This window comes from Ostrinia nubilalis, chromosome 21, assembly GCF_963855985.1.
Source record: "Ostrinia nubilalis chromosome 21, ilOstNubi1.1, whole genome shotgun sequence".
NCBI lineage: Eukaryota > Metazoa > Arthropoda > Insecta > Lepidoptera > Crambidae > Ostrinia > Ostrinia nubilalis.
In genome coordinates, this window is record NC_087108.1 from 11139504 (window position 1) to 11160452 (window position 20949).

General features: G+C 35.1%; 3 protein-coding genes and 1 long non-coding RNA gene across 5 annotated transcripts; 3 read left to right on the forward strand and 1 right to left on the reverse strand.

Moving 5' to 3' along the window:
* Positions 1–1065: 1065 nt before the first annotated feature.
* Positions 1066–4865, forward strand: LOC135082530 (uncharacterized). The gene is made up of 2 exons (XR_010259408.1): positions 1066–1467; positions 4670–4865. It is a non-coding gene; the product is annotated as an uncharacterized LOC135082530 (long non-coding RNA).
* A 610-nt stretch (positions 4866–5475) lies between these two features.
* On the forward strand, positions 5476–6035 carry LOC135082491 (protein lethal(2)k10201). The gene is made up of 2 exons (XM_063977287.1): positions 5476–5562; positions 5694–6035. Exons 1-2 carry the CDS (start codon positions 5476–5478, stop codon positions 6033–6035), a joined length of 429 nt encoding a protein of 142 aa, XP_063833357.1.
* LOC135082524 (phosphoglycerate mutase 1) lies at positions 6033–9570 on the reverse strand. Its single transcript, XM_063977324.1, has 5 exons — positions 9378–9570; positions 8522–8754; positions 8157–8348; positions 6879–6951; positions 6033–6625 (listed from the first exon to the last, which is right to left on the reverse strand). Exons 1-5 carry the CDS (start codon positions 9478–9480, stop codon positions 6459–6461), a joined length of 768 nt encoding a protein of 255 aa, XP_063833394.1. The 5' UTR covers positions 9481–9570; the 3' UTR covers positions 6033–6458.
* Positions 9571–9847: 277 nt separating this feature from the next.
* On the forward strand, positions 9848–20834 carry LOC135082380 (uncharacterized). Of its 2 annotated transcripts, XM_063977176.1 has the most exons (7): positions 9848–10170; positions 10319–10426; positions 10838–11038; positions 12385–12483; positions 13533–15898; positions 16485–16796; positions 17811–20834. In XM_063977176.1, the coding sequence occupies exons 1-7, from the start codon at positions 10032–10034 to the stop codon at positions 17841–17843; spliced, it is 3258 nt and encodes a 1085-aa protein (XP_063833246.1). In that variant the 5' UTR covers positions 9848–10031; the 3' UTR covers positions 17844–20834. The 2 variants fall into 2 exon arrangements, with proteins under 2 accessions (XP_063833246.1, XP_063833245.1); XM_063977175.1 differs by having other exon boundaries at positions 16485–20834.
* Positions 20835–20949: the final 115 nt, after the last annotated feature.

Sequence of the window (20949 nt, forward strand, 5' to 3'; positions counted from 1 at the left end):
AAATAGAGAACCCTCTCTGTCAAATTTTTGAGCCTACTAATTGACAGCCTGGTGTTAAATTCCCTGTACTTAACCTACGTACGTAACGCTCACATACATACATAGTACACGCACACATACATACATAAAGTCCACGCACACATACACACAGTTCACGCACACATAGGCCCTCATAACCTTCAAAGAATTATTGTTTTTATGATGTACAATGTAGAATTTTTTCAAATCCATTATTTTGAAAATATTTATCTTTATGGTGTACGTATTGTATTATTTTCAAAACAATGGATTTGGAAAAATTCTACATTGCACATGGAAATGCAAATAAGTAAACAAAAACTTTTGAATTTAATAATTTTACTTTATTTATGAACACACATAATATTATACACCAAAAGCGTCTTTTCGCAAAGTTTTCAACAACACTAAAAAAGCATTTGCACATTGAGAAAACTCAGATCACTTGTGAACATATCAGAAAGTTTCTTCGCGATTCACGAAGGAACGAACAAAACTCCGATGAACCAGAACAGCAGCAGGTACGAAGGAATGAACTTGAATTTGACTCGACGACTCTTCAATACTTTAATAGGGCCACAGAAAACTTAAATGATGGCTAAGAAAACAAGAATGCATTTAACATAACAAAAACAACACCGGCCATTTTGGAGGAAAAACAATGTTGCCATATGTTAAATAGTAATTTCTACTACTCTATTATGTAAATTATAACAAAAATGTCAATGTTCAGTTTCAAATTAAAACAAATTAATTTCATTTAAAAAAAGTTTTCACATTGTAATTAACAATATTCTCAAATATATTTTAATTAAGAAAAAAATGAAAATATGAAGGAAACAGGAGCAGCGACATCTAGAGCGTTTTAGGGTAGTTAAAAAGTATTTGAATTTATTCACCGATGTCGCTGTTTGGAAGCAAGTTTCACTTCGATGACCGTTGTATGGAAGTTTCCACACCCTGATTTCTGCTGTCACACAATGACGGATTGGATGTGAAAAAAAAACCGCGAGTGACAGTGACACTTAACAAGAGCCGTAAGGAAAATAGTCTTTGTGCCTACGGATTTTTTGTAAACTTTATTTTAAAAAAAAACCATGCTAGATTATGTTTAGTAATGACGAAACAGCATCCTTCTCGCGAAAAATAAAGCCTCAAGATAGGTATTCCCGTATTGCATTGTGCCCGTATTGTGCCAAATAAACTTCTTTTTATCCGTAGGCAACAATGTCGTAGTTTGAATCAGCATAGGACTTCCAGTTCCGGTTATTAATTGCTGCGTTCAATGCATCTTAATTTTATAGCGTTATTTTTGATGCAAAATACGGTTCGGATAAACTTCGGATATTTATGAAAATAAAAAATAGGGAAAGAAACAACTTACAAAAACTAGCTAGCATAAAATCTATCTTGTTTTGTTAAGTTAGAGTGATTTGGGAGAAACTAAAGGTATGTATCAAAATTGTTTCTAAGGTATAAATTAAATTTAATGTCAAAAATGGTTATACCTAGTTAACCTCTAAATTTACATTCAAAACTAATGCAAAAAAAAACAATAGATTCTTACAGATACAAGTATCTTGAATAATTCTTACCTTTCTTTGACGTAGTTCCATTTTGGTCAATTGCAAAACTCTTAACACAATAAACTACTCTGATAAATTAAAAACATGAAGATTATAAACGATCACTTCAAACAGCACTATTATTATTAAAATTAATATAAAAGTGAAACTGTATAAATTATTTATTTGCAATAAATAAATGAGACGGCTGCTCAACAGACTGCGGTGTAACGCACTAAATAGTTTGATCGATTTATTGTTGATTACATTTATTGATAAGTGCCTATTTCAGACTATCTCTACGACCATTCGCAGTCACGATACGAGCCTCAATAACCGACTAAAGTTGATAAAACTGTTATGAGCAGGAAGTTAAACCGCTGATTTGTGTAGAAGTAATCGCCGACTTGATTCTTAATTCTAAATTACATAAGTACTAGTAGGTAGGTATACAAACGATGACCTTGAATACCTATGTACTATAAAGGAGCAATGTGATGTTTTGTATGACAATTGTAAAATAAACTATTGTAAAGGGGAATGTAGACATTGTAGGGTTACAAGGTCAATTTATTTAATGGTAGACTTCTGTCTTGTTTGTTTTGACATTTACTTTTGAAATCGGTCTTTTGCGCTGTTTGCGCATCACAGAACATGACTGTGGAAAAATATTTTATAGCAAACGTTGAGGTTTAAAAAATCATTGGATGTTATAATATATTGTAATTTAATAAAACATTAAAGCTTAATAATATTAAAGATTGGTGATTTAAACCTAGGTAGTTGTTTCTTCAGAAAATAAAAAATAGCTTATTGATAGAAATCACAATTTTAACGAAAATAAAATAAATAAGTAGGTCGGTTACTTACGAAATATACCTAGTGGATGCTAGAGACTGCGTCTGCATGAAGTCTGCACTCCATGAAAAAAGCCGAAATTCATCAAAATCCGTTCATCAATATAAAAGTATGTGGAACGAAAATACATTTATTTATAGGTATATACTAACAAATCATGGAAATAACCCAAAAGCATTGGCAAGATTGGTATTTATAAAAAGTAGATTATCACCATGACTTGCACAATTTATTATCGTAAAATTATCGTAAGCGTGACGAGCAGAAACCGCTTCTAATGCTTCAGCTAACCTAACCTAACCTACCGTAAATTTAAGTAGGTATTTAAAGATTTCATTAACTTAAAAGTTTCATCTGGGTGGATTTTTGGGCATGTAAGTAGGTACATAATAATACAGGGTGTTAGGTAAATGGGTATATGAGCCGACACTAGCCCATGTTAACAATGCATATAAATGGTATGGTGAAGTCAGAAATTTGATTATCATCATTTTAATTTTTTAAATGTTCATACAAAATACAATTTATAAAATCATAAATTTGTATGAAAATTAAAATAATTAAAATGATGATATCAATTTTCTGACTTCACCATACCATTTATGCATAAAATTATGTTTTTTTGTCTTATAATGGAAATATAAACCAGAAATAAATTTCTTTCATGGCGATTTCATTTAATACTTACTTATGTTAGCTGATTTTTATTATGTAGGTAGTTTCTATGTATACAACCTATGGCGTGAGTTTTTAGACATCAATATGTATATTACCTTTTTTATTAGCCTAAGTGACCGACAATATAACGTGGGTGATGATAACAAATATGTATAACGGTTTATAACTGTTAATTATTATACTTCTAAAAATAATATTATAAGGCTCACTAAAGTCTATTTAGAGTGGAAAAAGGAAAAGTTACAAAATGTACAAGAGTTATCTAGATAATCATTATCACAGGTCTCGTATAGGTTAGTAATCTAGTTATCGCCAATGTGGATAATCTACTACTGTCTTTACCTTTACCCAATGATATTATATAAAAACAAAAGCAGATATGTTATAAGCGCTCGCGCTGTGAATACTCAAATACGTCCCAATTGGGACGTCTTGTGTTTAGTCTTCGAGTGGCCTGCGTCGTGCGCAATCGCGTGCGTACCACACCGTAAGTTCCTGTTCTTACCAAAATAAATAAAAAATGCCATCGTGTGTGTTTCGAAAGTGTACCAATTATGACTCTAAAGTAAACAAAATACAAGGGATCTCTTACCACATGTGATTATGCAAAATTATTTAGTATTTATATTTTCAATTATTTATGCAAACAATCAAGACGCCATGCGCCATGTTCAAGTTAAGAAAGAGAAAGCGATCTTGTTTTGACGTTAGAGCGATAAGGATGCGTGCGCTGCGGACATAGATTAGTTAGTGCAGAATCGTTAAAACTATAGCTATCTCTTTCATTTGCGTGCTATTTCGTATCTTTCGTTTCACTTATCAGTTACATTTGTCAATGTGTGCGATTTGGAATAGCTCGGCACGGATTCAAATCGTAATTTCTATGAACGTAACATATCTATAGTTCTTTAATATCATTGCCTTTACCATAATATTGATGAATCACAGTGACAATTATTTCGAATATCTGTATTTTAAGATCATTGATGAATCATAAGAGTATTTTCATGTACGGACAACAACACTTGTAAAGTTGTGTAATTACAATGTTTATAAATGTTATTAGAATTTACTTAAAATACTATCGTTTTTTAGCTTAATATGCCGTCGTTTGTCGACATTATTCATCTTGAGTTTGGTTTAAACATGTATCTTCTCAAGCCTGTCCACTTACCAGCCAATACTTTAATCACTTTTTTTAAATTTTAAATTGAAATTTCAATTAATTTACTGTAGCTAACCACATCTGGCTCCAAATTTGTCCCCAAATATTTTCTCCTTCAATCAGAAACTCCTTCGGTTGTAATGCAATGCAGAAGGTGTTTCTGTTTTGGTTTCGTCAAAAATCATTTAGACTCCAGAAATGCATTGTGCATACTTTGACCGCGACACTTCTGTTACATAACAACTTCTTGTACCGCTCTCTATCTCAGGAACATACTCATTTAAGTACTATGCTGCTGTACTTATACCTATATAAAAATTCTTCTCGATAAATCATCATTTATTACCTACCTATGTCTGAAATAAGTACTTTTCATTTGTTACAGGTTAAACACAAAAAACAGTATAATTATTATGAAAACTTTGCGCGACAGTATGGAACTAAACACGAGTATATTTAATAGCCTCAAAGTTTATGGAGTAGGTCGGCGGATGCTTGACGATATTCTATTCGCTAGTGACAAACCTCCGCCGCGCCTCGGCATTTACGATTTAGACGACGAAAACCTGTGTCACGAACTGTAAGTAACTTTAGTTAATTATAATATAGGTATTTACGTACTATACGTAGGTATTTCAAACAAAATAAAGGAAAAAATTAATAGTATCATTAATATAGCAGTACTTATTAATAATGATGAACATAACTCTTATTGGATGCAACGTAATAGGAAGGAAAATGATCCTTTTATGTTGTGTTATAATTGTTCTCTTTTCATTATATTATTATAAAATTAAGTGACTTAAGAACCTACTACAATATCTTAAACAAAGAATAAATTTAATACCTATCGTGTAACGGAAAAATTTTGTACCTTTCTAGCTTATCCACGGATACTAAGGCTATACGAGTTACAGATTCCAGTAGGCTGTAAATAGATTTCAAAACTCAATTATTGACGGGAATGGGAAGATACCTTTATGTTTATAGGACTTATACATATTATTATTATTATAATATTTACCCCCTTATTACTAGTAGATAGTAATGAAAATCGGATGTTGTTTTCCTTCTTTTAGGATAAAGACTACGTGCAACGTCCCCGGTTGCGTTTTCACAGCAGACACACTATTAGAATACGAAAGCCATTACAATGCGAGCCACAGATATGTCTGCTCTCAATGCAAGAAGATGCTGCCTTCGCCGCATCTGCTGGATATACATATTCAAGAGACACACGACTCTTTCTTTGCTGTGATGTCCGAGCGAAAACCTTCGGTAACTAGTAACTCATTTTGAAAGTATTCACTTAGGCCCTTTTTGGAAAATACCACCATTTGCGAGGAAGAAGACATACTTATTTTGTACTTGGAATGAGTTTATCTATTACATGTTTTTCTAATTTCCAGTTCTGTTGCTACATAGAAGAATGTAAAGAGAAATTCCAGACTTCTGATGAGCGATTAAATCATTGTGTCGAAGTTCACAAACTTCCAAAAGATTTTAGATTTGAACAAACACATAAAAAAGCCAAGAAATCCAAACAAAAGAAGACGGACAATAGTATGGATGTGGAAGAAGCTTCAAGTTCTAAAGTTGATTATTCGAAGTTTAAGTTCACAAATAGTAAGCAGAAAGGATTTTCTAAGTATACTGGAAGATTATTTACTGAGAATGAAAAAGGTTCAACATCTTCAGGCGTAGACATGGATCAAGTAATGGAGGATTTGAAAACAAATTTGCCCGAATAAAACTGACGACATCTTGTTAAATTTTATTATAATTTCACAAGCACATCACGTTTGATATTTACGCTAAATCTAGATAATTGCATCAAATTGGCAATTTTCCAAAGATCAAAAAAATCTTAAAGATGTTTTAAAGCAGTTTTTTAGATTCTAGAACGTGTATTCAATTTCAAATCAGTAGCTCTTATGCATTTAACACTCAATAAGAATTGTATTAAATAAACATTACCTTTTATTAATAAGCAAACACTACAGAGGCAGTATTAATCTCTATAATAATTTACTATACATACACAATATGTTTCACATAGAGTATTCAAACAACTTATTACAGCATACATTATCTTCAAGATAACAACAATAAATTAAAATGACTATACGTACTTAATATTATTATAATGTAGTAACATACAGAACTGGAGACATTTACTTAGCTTTGCCCTGGGCAGCTACGGCGGCCATAGCCTTCTTTACGGTCTCCTCGTCGCCAAGGAAGACCATGGAATCTACTGGCTTCATGTCTTCGTCGAGTTCGTAAACAAATGGAATACCGGTGGGGAGGTTCAACTCCATGATGGCAGCGTCACTGAGTTCTGAAAATGTGGGCAAATAGATAATAATTATTACAATTGATTTGATTCCGCAATGTTGATAAAATAAACAACGAATCTTCTAGGCTGTGTAAGTGTTATTATAAAGTTAATCTTTATGCGAACACTATCGCAATCTTTATCAAAGCAAATGTAAAAGAAAAAGCATAGTCATTATAATGAATGTTACAATAAATGAATTATATTATAGCAGTAAGTTAATTACAGTCATAAATGTAATAGAAAATATACGTACGATCCAAATGCTTAACAATGCCCCTAAGGCTGTTTCCGTGCGCTGCGATGATTATCCTCTTTCCTTCTTTGATCTAAAAAATGGTTTTTATCAATTAAATATTGTAAAAAATACATAATAAATAGTAGAGATGAAACGGATATCCGGCAACTATCCGGTAGGCCGGATATCCGGCCTAAATTTACTATTCGGCCGGATACCGGATAGTAGCTCACTATCCGGCCGGATACCGGATATTAAAAATCTACGAAAATTTCCTATAATAAAATGAAACACAATAATATTTGAGTTAAATATCAATAAAATGGCTTATAATAATGACGGTTTTTATCTAAAGTCCAAAAAGTTACAAAAAAGCCATATAAGGGCCTTTCAAAAAACTAATTTCCTTTCTGGGCTATTCACTCTAATGACGAATACATAAATACATAGTAAATATATTTTAATGTCGAAATATTGCCAAATAAAATAGGCGATCTTTTTTTCACTGATGGTCTGATGACATACAGGGTGACTTTGAAATCGTTGGCATCCTTTTAATATAAGACTACGCATTCCCCAAATATGAGACAAATCCAATGAGATTTTTTGTCATTATTTTAACTATGTATTTGTATTAGTGTGCTCTTAAAAAGAGTTTAAAACTATTGTACAGTCAACAGCACATCATCCTATACATTTTGTTGCAAAATAACACTTAATACATTGAAATAAGATGCCACAGTATGAAGATTGATGTGCTGTCGTCTGTACAAGATTTCAAATATTGAAATTTTAATTCATTTGATGTGACTCATATTTGGGGAATCATGAGTAGAGTCTTATTTTAAAAAGAATGCCAACGATTTCAAAGTCACTTTGTATAATGCAGTTCAGTCAGATTACGCAGCAAGTAAACTAATTGAATTTTCGCTATTCAATCACATACTCACGATGGCAACCGAAATCGCCCGAATTGATCTGCCCCTTAGGCGAGTGGCAAAATCTGACATTCTATTCGAACGAATTCGATTTTCGAAAAGTGTGACTTGTCTAGTCTACTAGACTCACTGATCGCGTTCGAAGCACCTGTGCGGCGCTAAACTCGTTACGACATGCAACATGACAATGGGACAACTATCCGGCCGCCGGATATCCGGCTATCCGGCCTAGCAGCTCGCCGGATATCCGGTATCCGGTATCCGGCCAAACAACTATCCGTTTCATCTCTAATAAATAGTATAAAATAATAAAAGCAAGAAATGTCAGTAGTAATAAAGCAGTTTTATTGTTCCTTACTTGAGGGACAATGACGTCGTTCCAGTAAGGCAGAGTCCTTTCAATGGTGAGTTTCAAGCTTTCGTACATGGGGAATTCTTCGGGTTTTGGGTCGCCAGCGTACCGGGGGTCATTGACAATGGTGTCATAGTACGGGTGGTCCTTCTCCATGGGTGGTGGGGGCACGTCGAAACTGCGGCGCCAGATCTGAACCTGTTTAAAAATATAAATGGGAACTCTACAAATAATTATATAAATACTTAAAATAGATACCGTTTATAATAAACATTAACTACTGATTCAAAAATTAAATTTGGTAGGTATAATAAGGTAAGAGAGATAGACATGCACTTTTGTATAGTATAAACGATTGCATGCTATTATACCTGAGCTTCGCCGTATTTAGCGGCTGTCTCAGCCTTGTTGAGACCCGTAAGTCCACCATAATGCCTCTCGTTAAGGCGCCAAGTCTTCTGGACAGGCAGGTCAGTCTGGCCGATTTCCTGCAGAACAGAATTCAAAGTGATCTGTGCCCGTTTAAGCACAGAGGTGTGGGCGACATCAAATTGATATCCCTCAGATTTCAACGCCTTACCAGCAGCGGTAGCTTCTTCACGACCTGCAAATGAAACATAAAGCTGGATAAAGTTTATAAAGAAATCGAAACAAAAATATAATAATATAAAGAAATAATTATAATAAATTTAAAGAAGTTCATAAAATGATTTAAATCTTATTAAATAAATTTTAAAAAACCATTTTAATGAAAAAAAAATGTTACAGATGATTGATTAAAATTAGATCTATATTGTTGATGCTTTAAAAACTTTTCTCTTATAATTGGCACGTCCATAAACCTCCCTTTCTACTTAACTAAAGTGTTATTAGAAACGGTTTATAATTTTTCTAGTTATTTTCAATGAAAAAAAATTTTTGATTAAATAAAACTTTTGCTACGTTTGCTAATTAAAAGTTTCAAAATTCACAAGAAAAAAAAATTAACGATATTACCCTTAATTTACTTATTATGGGTTAAGAAGTTAGCAACCCTACCCTAGTAGTGTTTGTACGGTCATTGTTAAGGTCAAGGTTTTTAACCTAATTAATCATATTTGTGTATATCAATTTAAATACTTTAAATTAAATAGTAAACTTATTAAGCATAGCCTTAAGGTTTATACAATACTTAACTACAATAAAAATATTTAGCGTGCCCTTCAAGTGTCTTTAGTAAAAACTTACCTTTGTCGCTAAGGTCAGCATCAAACCAACCGCAGAACAAGTTCTTCTGATTCCACTCGCTTTCGCCGTGGCGAATCATTACAATTTTATATTTTCCGGGCATGATTGGAACTTGGAATCAAAATTTATTCGATTATGACCGGCTGATGCCTCACTTTGACCTTCTCTCCCTAAAATTGACAGATATCACCTTTTTGACCTCTACGTAAATTCAATCGGATACATACTAAAAATACTTAAATAAAATATTGTGTTTGTGTCCGAATCAACATAATATAATTATTTTATGCACAGAAAAATATCGCAAGGTATGCGATACTACTGAACATTATTAGTAATTTGCATTTAAATATCCTTTTTAATTAAAAATAATTGCAAAATCTATTTCATATGAACGCATCTGTAACGATATTCGTTATTCGTTATTTCTACTTCATTCATTCGGATATTTTCGGATAAGTGCGATGTGTTGCTTTCAAAACAAAACATTTTTTGCACAATTTCCAAAGTATTTTTGTAATTCAAAAACCTTTTACTTTGGGCAAACGAGTACAGTACCTAATAAAAGAGTGCTTCAATAAAGTTTTAGTCTCCGTTGATATTCGTGGTAAGCCAAAAAAATAACTTAACCTTGTTAACAAGTTCGAACGAAAAATGCCACCAAAGAAAAATTTAGAAAATAAAACGCCAACTAAAAAGGCACCAGGGAAGAAACCCTCAAAACCTAGAGTTCGACAAGTGAAACCTAAACTGAAAATTCCTACTGTGATTAGAATTAAGATTCCACCAGAAAGTAAGTACATTTTGCTTAGCTAAACAATATTTTTCAAGTTCTCATATTTCTTAATTTATCGCAACGTCGCTTAATTCACTTTTGTCGCGGCTTTGTAACCTAATAGATTTAATTCAACTGTATCTAACAATTTAACCCAACATTGTAGATAATTCTGGGAACATGTTGCCAGAAATAACTCAAATTATAGTACCAACTCCAAAACTAACTAAGAAGCAGTTATATTTGGAAAGGAAGATGGATTTGGCCAATGAAGGTAACCAATACACTATTTTTCATCCAGTAATTTAAGATACTAGAATTCACATTAATTTACTTTCATTAATTTTAAAAATTATTGTTTTGAGACTCTTGTACCTACACTGTCTGCAGTGGCTGCTTATTTTCTTCTGTCAAATAAATCTGTGCAATACCCTCATTACTTATATTTTGTTAAATTCTTAAATTGACTGCTGAAAATACTATTGCTTCAAATGACAGATTTTTGTTACATACCACTGATAGAAAATCTTTTGTTAGTTTAAAAATTAAATGCAAACTGCGATTGTAATAACCCAATAAGGGTTCTAGCTTTGTAAGTATCACTTTAAACACACAATTCAATCTATCTGTAAACTACATCTATTGTTTAAACCTTTTTTTTACTGCTCCATACATTTTATTTAAGTTGCTGCCGCTCAACTCTGTAAAAAACCAGCTAAAGTAGAAACAGAACAGACACCAGACATCATTGTGCCACCAAAACCTAAAGCCAAGAGAGGGAGAGCCAAAAAAACAGTTGAGCCAACAGTTGTAGTTCCCGATCCAGTGGTTGTTTGTTCTGAACCTGAACCTAGCACTAGTGCAAGCATCCCCACCGATTCAGAAGGTACGGCTTGTTTGACTATAAAGTTCTACTTATAAATAAGATCAAGAATGTTCTGTACATAACAATCACATCTAATGTGGTGTCTTCACTCATTGAAAAAGATGCAATTTTGCAACAAAATAGTCTTAGGACCCCTGCACACGACGCCGCCGCCGCGCCGCCACCGCGCCATCAAAGCATAATTTCGCCAGCGGCGCGGCAGCGGTGTTCACGCGGCGCGTATAAACAGTGCAAAGGCGCGGCGACGGCGTCGTGTGCAGGAGCGCTTACTTTCTGGACTGGATAGACAAATAGTTCCAACATTCACATTAATTACTAAATCCAGACCTTTTCTGTTAAATACAAAGGCAATATTGTCAGCAAAAAAGCACACTTGACTGTAAGTTAAAATATTATACAGGTCGTTTGTATGTATCTCCATGATGGTTCCAATTATTTTATATGTTTAATGTGAATTTTATTCCCCTGATCATCACTTACCAACAGGTGAGATATAGGCCAAGAGCTTCTTCGTTGTGGATAAAAACTAAAATTAAATTATTTACAAAGTTACAAAAGTCAAGAATTTTCTCTTTGGCCTAGCGTCAATTTAGTTAGATTACTATTAGAAAAATACTTATAACTAAAATCTAGTCCGTTAGTGATATTGGAGAAGCAGCTTAAATTTATTCCTTCCATAGGCCGTTTCCTTTAAGTCTAAGGGCTATATTTCACCTGGACACCATGGCGGCGCAACCAGTCGCCGGCTACCAACAAAATGTATGCAGCATTGCGCAACCAAACGGACACCAGGTGAGTAACTCTCTATAGAGCTGCATACATTTTGTTGGTAGCCGGCGACTGGTTGCGCCGCCATGGTGTCCCGGTGAAATATAGCCCTTAGAGTGGCTGCTTGCACTTCCTCCTGAATGATGAGATCCAAGGGTCTAAGATTCAGGAGGTACTCAAGTGATGCCGATGGTGTGGTTCTCATGCAACCAGTGGCCGCTATGCTTGCTAGACGTTGCAGGCTTTGGAGTTTTGATCTTGCTGTGGATAGTTGTGTTCTGGGCCACCAAACAAATGATCCATAAGTGAAAGAAAGAAAGAAAAAAGAAAGAATAATTTATAGTGATAGAGGGCCTGATAACCAATGTGTAAAGCCAAAGTGTTATCTTTGGGTTAAGACCCCATCTGCTTTGCTACCAATGAGTCTCTTACACTGATAAAATGCTATACAGGCCTTCTTTGTTTTGTTTTCAATGTGACTCGCCCAGTGCAATTTGTCAATACATAAGCAACAGATGTATGATATATCCTAAGATCTTAGAAGTAATAGAATCTAATCAAGCAAAATGTTTTTACAGAGGCATTTGAAGTAGCAGTACCTAAGAAAAGGAAATACGTTCGCAAGGATCCCACAAAGGCAGCTGAGAAGAAACCCGAAACTGTCAAAGCAACCAGAGGTAAGTGAAATTATCTTTTATCTATTTTTGTCTATTTGTTTAAAAGATTATTAGTAATTTGTTGTTACACACATTACTAACAGTTCCGTTAGCCCCTCGGACTAAGCTAAATATTCTTGTGTCACGAGTGAGCTCACCACAATAGTCGAACGGCGGCGGGGACCGAACCCGCGTTCCCCGGATCACAAGTCGGCCAGTCCGACCCCTTCAATTCAATTCAATAAATCCTTTTGCCTCTGGTAAATTATAGAAGTATTGGAGACTAAATGGCCATATTATGATGATGATGTCTTAAAAAAATAAGGCTTAGAGCTTGCTATGTAAATATTCTAGTTTATTATGTAGGTCAATGTAAGGCCAAGCTAGATTAGCTCATCAAGTTACATACTGTAGCATCTCATTTATTTGAAAATAAGTGTTAATATACGACAAAAATTGTATAAAGGCGCGAGATCGAACTCGACCCAAGACCGCAATAGCACTGTTGAAAGTGCATATTTGAGGCATTACAATGTACGGTTCTCCATGTCCAATTCTAATATTGTCGCTTCTGTCGTTCTCGCACATTTCAGCATTTCGGGTTGTATAAGAGAGACGGGTATAGTAGTTATATTATTTCAAACACTGGTGGTTCACCCGATAATTGAGCATTGTCTTGCTGGTTTCAAATGCTGTTTCAATCGTAATGTGGCGGCATGCACCGACTTTCCGGTCAATATTACGAGTATTTTGTTAGTAGTGCGTCGTGTAGTTTTTGTAATAGAAAAATATTTAAAAAATACGTAAATACCTACTCGAACTTACTTGCGTGAAACGCAGCCTTATTCTTAGCCTTCACAGTGAATCAGCGATGGAAGGTCATAATCTTCATAAGTCAAATTATGAATTTTATTAAAATTTTTATTTATCCTCCTTTAACAAGTAGTATGTTAGTTTGTAAAATAGTCTAACTTTAGTGGAGTTGTATCAAGTACTGTTGTCAAAATATTACTTTGTGGATTTTAGTTACAAGAGCAGATTATAAAATCAGAAAATATTTCCTTTTGCAGGTAAAAAATCCTTGCCATTGACTCCAGTAAACAAGACTTTGAAACAGACCAAACTTACCGACGTGAATTCAGGCATAACAAAAACAACGAAAACGACTCCAAGAGCAAAAAAGAGTTCGCCCATCGCAGCACCAATTACCAGGTGTAACACTAGAAGTAGAAAATTAAACACAGGTAAGACTGAAACAGAAGAATCTCAGAAAACGGATGTCCTCCAATCTCCATCCATCTTGGATCAAGTAGGAGTTCCCACTCTGAAAAAAGAATTCACCTCATCAGCTGACACCACCAAAACTGACCCTTACGTCGAACCAGGTGCTATAGATTCCCGCAAAACTTCGTTAACATCTGAATGCTTATCTTGGACTAAAGACATATCTAGTTCCAGCACGACATCGTGTGTGACAGTTTGCTCAACAGATTTCGTCCGAATTGACAAAAAAATGCCCATCATCAAAATAACTCCGACAACCGCCCATCTCAATCAACCGTTGAACCGCCCACCGTCCACAATCAAAGAAAACAATATGGACGTTGATAGTTCATCTTCTTCAGACTCGGATAGTGACTCTTCCGAAAACTCCCCACCTCAGAGCTTGAGGAGTTTCAAAGAATTCCCTCCAGACCTAGAATCTCGTTCGTTAGATTTAAGCACATCGTCAGTATCACCAGTCAAATCGCGTACCCCGTTAAATAGCTGTAAAAATAGCGATAACAATGAAGAGATTAGTAAAATCAGCAACGTGATAGACAAGCTCGCGTCAAAATTGAAACATTTCGATCTGGAGATCATCAACTGGATAGGCTACGAGCACGAAGAAGTTGACATGGACAGAAAAGATATTCAAGATATCTTTAGAGTGCTGAAAGAGGAAAACGAGGTGATCACTCAGTGTCGACATTTGAGGACGTTGCTAACGGGCAAGGTTGTCGAAGATACCTATGAAATGGAACCTGTTCCGAGCAAGGTGGACACGCCAAACACAAACAAGTTCTTGGACTCGAATCAACACGTTTTAGAAGACACCCCAGCTGTCCGCGATCCGAACGATCAAATCGCCCAGCCAGTCGTCAGTGCGATATCTGAGGGTAGCGAAAACATGTTCACATCAGACAAAGTCAAGCACGTCCCGTTCGAGCAGAGCTACGACGATGATGACGCATTATCGCTATTCGCCGAGAGCATCACGGGCATAGAGTCTTCGAGAGTGAACAGCTCGGCCACGTCGTGCACGGCCGGCGAGTACGAGGAATACGTCCCCCTTCCCGTCAACAGCGACAAGTGGGAGCCGGCGAAGAGGATCAGTTACGTGCCCACCGCGATCGACAAACAAATCGACGTCAGAACGAGACCCGTGTGCGAGAAACAAAACGCCGATTCCACGTCCATCAACAAGGATTCCGAACAATACAGAGACACCCCAGTCCAGAAAAACATTACGCCTTTAAGAAATAACGCCACGCCGAACAAGAAACCGTGTCTGATGGCCTACGTTTTTAAACCCCTAGCGGGAATGAAGAGTGGAGTCTTTCGGGGCATTTGCTTCTTCAATATCTTGTCCAGTTGCAAAAATACCAGCTGCCGGTTCCCTCACGTGGTCCCGACTTACGACGAGATAAATGCCAAGATCGTGAGAGTCAGCGAGGAGACTTTCATTCAGGAGTACATATTGATGCGCAACTGGCCGACTTTGCGGCGGAAATATGGCATGTGCTTTGTGCACGAGTGCATAAGGAGGGACCTCACCAGGATCCTCGTTGAAATGGGCCTGGATTTCGTCATGAAAGAGAACGACAGCTGCTGGGAAGACGCTGTGTTAAAAGTGGAAGTGATCGAGTGTGTTTTGTTGCATCTCAATACGGTCGATTTGAGCGTGTGCGAAGACCTGTTGTGCTACAAGCATCAAGGGCAGATGCTTTGCGAAATCTTCATGCAAGCGATCGCGAACACTCAAAACTTCTCGAGATTCAAGCCGGTTTTCATAAAACTCACCAAGTTTATTTTGAGTCAAGATAGGACTTTTCCATTGGAGGTTGCTACCCAGATTTTGGAGAGGATATGTATATTACCATCTGAGCTGCCGCTGTTGGACGCTTTGTTGGCTATCGTGAAGAATACTGACCAGAAGATTCTGCGGAACGGAATGTTGGGTCACTTCGAGAATCAGTTGTCTGTTGCAAACAAGGAGATGTATGAGCAGCTGCTGAAGATGAAGAAAGATGCTAGTATGTGCCGGCCAGTTCTGCAGAACCTGTATGAGCCGTCGCCGAGGCCAGCTGAGATTGAGCCGGTGGTGGCTAAGCCGCTAGTCAGTGAGCGAGAGAAGAGATATACTTCACCGGACACAACCAATCTGGACACTATGGTGAGTTATAATAAAGTTACATTTTCTTTGTGGTATTTTATGCCTTTGTATAATAAATGTCAAGTCTGGTGAGCTGTCAATGTACTTGAATCTTCAAAAATATATCAAAGTTACAACTCGGCGCCATATTTAAAAATTTTACTAAACACAGCTCGACTGTTTAACGACATTCCACGGAATGTGGACTTACGTTCAAAGTCTTAGGTTCATATTCCACCTATGGCCGTCGATTTTTCATGTAAGAATGCAAAAAGGTAAGTCAGTCCAGAGATAAAAATTATGAAGACAACTTGGTATCAAAGTAATTAATTATATTTTTGTTGGAAAAAGGTATAAGGGATATTGAGTTTCATTTAACTTCTGACTTACAATAATAATTGATAGGTTTAATGTTGAATTTTCGTACCATTCTATGTAACGTACTTATTTTATTTAAAGCAGCTACATCTAACGGCCGGTTCACATATGTCTCCGTTCTACTGTTCCGTTCGACGAAAAAAAAACGTACACGATAAAACGGAGACATGTGTGAACCGGCCGTAAGAAGTGACGTCACACCATATTCTAATCTAATAAAAAATTCCAGAACAAACCCTCCGAAGAGCCGGCCATAACGCGAACGGTGGACTTCAACAGAGCGCCTCACATGTTCACGATCCAACGGAGTTTCAGCAACTCCAATACTTCCAATGACAGTTCAGAGGAGTTCAGGCCACAGGTTGTGTTCAAACCGAACTTCAACTGGCGAGGGCGCGGCTTCCGTATGCGAGGCAGGGCCCCGGGACACATGCGAGGGTCCCCGGGACACATGCGAGGGTCCCCGGGACAGATGCGCGGGTCCCCGCGACCCATGGTCAAAAGACACGTCCATCAGCAGAATTACGGACCCAGCCCTTCTGTATGTATATCTAAAACGGTACCGAACAGGGAACTGATAACGTATGACGATATTTGGTAGTTTTTGATATGTATTTTTTTCTAGATCATGGAGATTCATTTGATGCTGTGTAATATTCATTATGTTTTCTATTCATTTCACAGCGTAGATGAAAGGTCTTACAGATTTTTTGTAAATGAAAACATTGTTAGAAGTATTATTGAAATATATTTTATAGTACCTTTATTAATCTCAATCGGCTATTTAGTAATCATTTATTATTATAAATATAATATCATTATGTAAGTATTTGCCTTAGTGTTAGAAATACTCTTTTTGAGAAAATTATTATTTTATTTACATACAGTGTGTCCCAAAAAGTAGTGTCAAGCCGAAAGCCAGAGGTAGAGAATCACTAGGGCTATCCAAATCACCACCATGTATGTTCCGCAATTTTTGATAGTTTTCGAGTTATGATTGTTTCAAATTTCTGTGCTTAGGCAATTTTTTGGTCACTATGGTGCGAATAGGCAAGTTCCATGCCTGATTTTTTTAAATTATTAGATGAATACGCCTAGCTGATTCAAAAGTATTTACATCCATAACACGAATGTAAACTAAAATAATGTATGCTGTAAAAAACAATTATAACTTGAAACCTATCGAAATTCACGGTGATTTGGAAAGAAAGAAAGAAAAAATGTTTATTTGGCACCAAATTACATGCATTTCTTAAAAACCTACACAATATTTAACTTATTCTAATTTGGGTAGCCCTGGTGATGCTCTACCTCTAAGCATCGGCTTGACACTACTTTTTGGGACACCCTGTATATTTAATAATGTAAAATATTTGATCTTCCTTTACTTATTTACTGGCCATGTATACTTAGTTCATTCTTTTTTCAATGTTATTGTTCTCGATTGGAAAAACTTCAATTTTCACTTTAAAAACGCAATTAAACATGTATTAAGGCTTACATAAAAGTTGAATTTCTCTTCAAATACTTATTTATACTGATAATTTTGTTCCAGAAATTTCCACGCAGATCTGGGGACTTTTTCTAGCGGAGAGCTTACTTTTAGATTATATGTTAATTAGTTCATGACGATCTGTGGTGATTTTGTCATGAGTTTTCTATTTTTTACTTATGTAACTAAAACAATTAACGCTTAACTCTAAGACGCTCTAGCTACATAAATTCATAGTTAAATATCGTTTTTTGATTTACAATAATATTTGAATTTTGGTCTAACCGTTTTTGTAACGTTTCGAAATTAATGCATTTATAGATATACTAAGAAGTGACGTCATTGTGCAGTTTTTATATCTATAGACAAATTGCAAAGTGACAGTAAAAACATTGTGTTAGCACATCAACCACAAAATATCCTCAACCGATTTTGGAACTTACGCAAACTTACTTACTTATTATGTCTTAACATATAATTAAAAATCTATTACGGATTATGTAAGTTTATGGTGCTTCAAAAAAATGGAGCGTCTTAGAGTTTCGCAGTACAGGGTGTTGTATAAAATATTAAGTATTACTTAGTCGCTAAAGAAGATAACTAAACTACAAGTATCAAAAAACATTATTTGGTGCGTCAAAGCTGGCATTTAGATTTTAAGCTTATATTTTTGTAATGCAAGAAGCTTTACCTTTCAAAATGTGATGTAAAAAGGACAAATATATCCACAGGTTTTATTAAGTTTAGATATCCGTATGACATGTTTTAAATTTTAGATTAGGTTGCTGTTTAGATTAGATTTTAAAGGACATAAAATGTGCCTGACAAAATTTCAAGTTATTAATGCTATTTTTATCTTTTCAAACGTAGTTAAAATTTAAATTCAAATAACCTTTTCATCTTAAGTTCAGAGCCTAACATTAAACTGTATGGATTCAATTTTGATCTCCGATCTATACTAATAATGTTATAAAGCTGAAGAGTTTGTTCGTTTGCTTGAACGCGCTAATCTCAGGAACTACTGGTCCGATTTGAAAAATTCATTTTGTGTTGGATAGCCCATTTATCGAGGAAGGCTTTAGGCTATATAAGATCACCCTGCAACTAATAGGGGAGGAGCAGTAAAGAAAAATGTTGCAAAAACGGGAAAATTTATTCAAACTATTTTCACGCATACGAAGTCGCGAACAGCCAGTATCTGATACGACGTTTCGCGCTCTAAGCCTAAGCGCAGGCCACCGATTTTTAGTCTGCCAATAGTTGCGCCCGATTCTAATTTGTATGAAGAATCTGCCGATGTAATGTGCGCACTTTCATACATCTCCATACTGATCAACAGCCCGATCCAACTATCCGCCAACTAAAAATCGGTGGTCTGCGCGTAGACTAAAATGTATCTATCCTCAACATGATGAATTTCCGCTATAGATTCTGAGCCTTGCAACGAGACGATTAAGTACAAATTTGATTGGCGGAAATTCGTCATATTGTAGGTCTATGATTTGTAATTGCACGAAAATAGTCTTGAATTAAATCCCACTAGTCTTGGGGTTCTGGAATTAAAATATAAGTTTTTTTGGGTTTTTTGTACTGTATTATCAAAAATTCATATCTTTGCCATATTATATTTTAAGCGTTGATATTAATTTCATAGTCCTATGTTATAGTTTACGTTTGTGTAAAAATGTAAATAGGACAGATATTTTTAAGTAAATAATGTGACTTCAACGAGCTAGATATCTCTACTAGATATTGGTTTCAAAATATAGGTGCGTTTTTAATAAAAGACGTCAAAGATTGCCTATTATATCTGTTTCCTTTTTTGTGAAATAAAGGAAACACATTAAAATATTAAATTCTAGAACTCTGTACAGCTGATCTGGCCTTTTAATGAAATATTTTAACGACAAAATGCGAATTTCATTTGCAAATGGATGCTGTTTGGCAGCTTTTTTCTCTAAATGCGGTATCCTGTATTTTTTCATGTTAAAATGATTGATAACTTTTTGGAATAGGTCAAGTTTAGATATGTAAGAGGTCATTTACGTATCATAATAGTGTTATGTATAACCACTATGCTATGTATGTACGGGTATAAAAATAAGTTTATACTTTTCGACTCGCCAATACTTAAAAGTTCCTAGTAAGAAAATAATAATCGTATTGTGAAATGTCACTCAAGATATACAAATCTGAAAAATTTAAGTCGCAGACTTAAAAAATACACTCAAAAAATACTGAAAAATTTAAGTCGCAGACTTGAATTCGAATTATCGTACGCGATAAATGCTAATAATATAGTGCAAGTCATAAAATTCTAATGATTCAAGAATACTTCTGGCGATACATATCCCATTTGATCAAAATAGACCATATTGAAGTACTTCTTTTTCAAATTACTGCCAAATAATACTAGGTAATTTGAGTTTTTTTGTTTAGATAAATATTTATAACTTCGAACCGGCCTTATATAATTGTTAAATTCTTTTGGACTGACACTATTTATTCTATAGATCCGGTGCGTTTTAGCGTATTAAATTTAGCATAAGATTCCTATAGTGTATCATAGTGTGATTCATACATTTTACTAGCATTTGTATGACAACAAGCATTCTGACATTAAAAAAACTTAATTATGTATAATTTTCGTGCACAAGAGACTGAGTACAGGATCTATGAGATAGATCAGTATTCAAATGACTTTAGTATGTAAGTAGATAGGTGTTTTGTTAACAAATTAAAAGAGAATCTGTTTATTTATTTTTATCAATGGCTTAGTGCCTTTTTTCTGTGATGAGGATTGTGCACGCGTGCGGATTTGGTCCGCATTTCATTATATCATACATGTTTTTCTATTACGCCGGCTACACAAATACAATAGTAAATCTTTGTCCTGCGTGGGCTTATTCCACTATTCCCCGTTAACGCCAATTGGAGCTTATAATGGGGAATAATGAACTAAAAAGTTCATTAATTTATATTAGGATTTTATTTTGAAGATTCGCACGCGTGCCCAAATCCTCATCACAAGAAAAAGGCAATGAGCTTTAAAAGTATAACATTTTCTAATAAAAGTAAATACCTCAATGCTGTTTTTTATTTTTCTAATTCCTAATCCTATAAATGTGACAGTTGTGTGTTACTTTTTCACACTTAAACTACTGAACGGATGTAGATGGAATTTTACTACACAAATCGATTT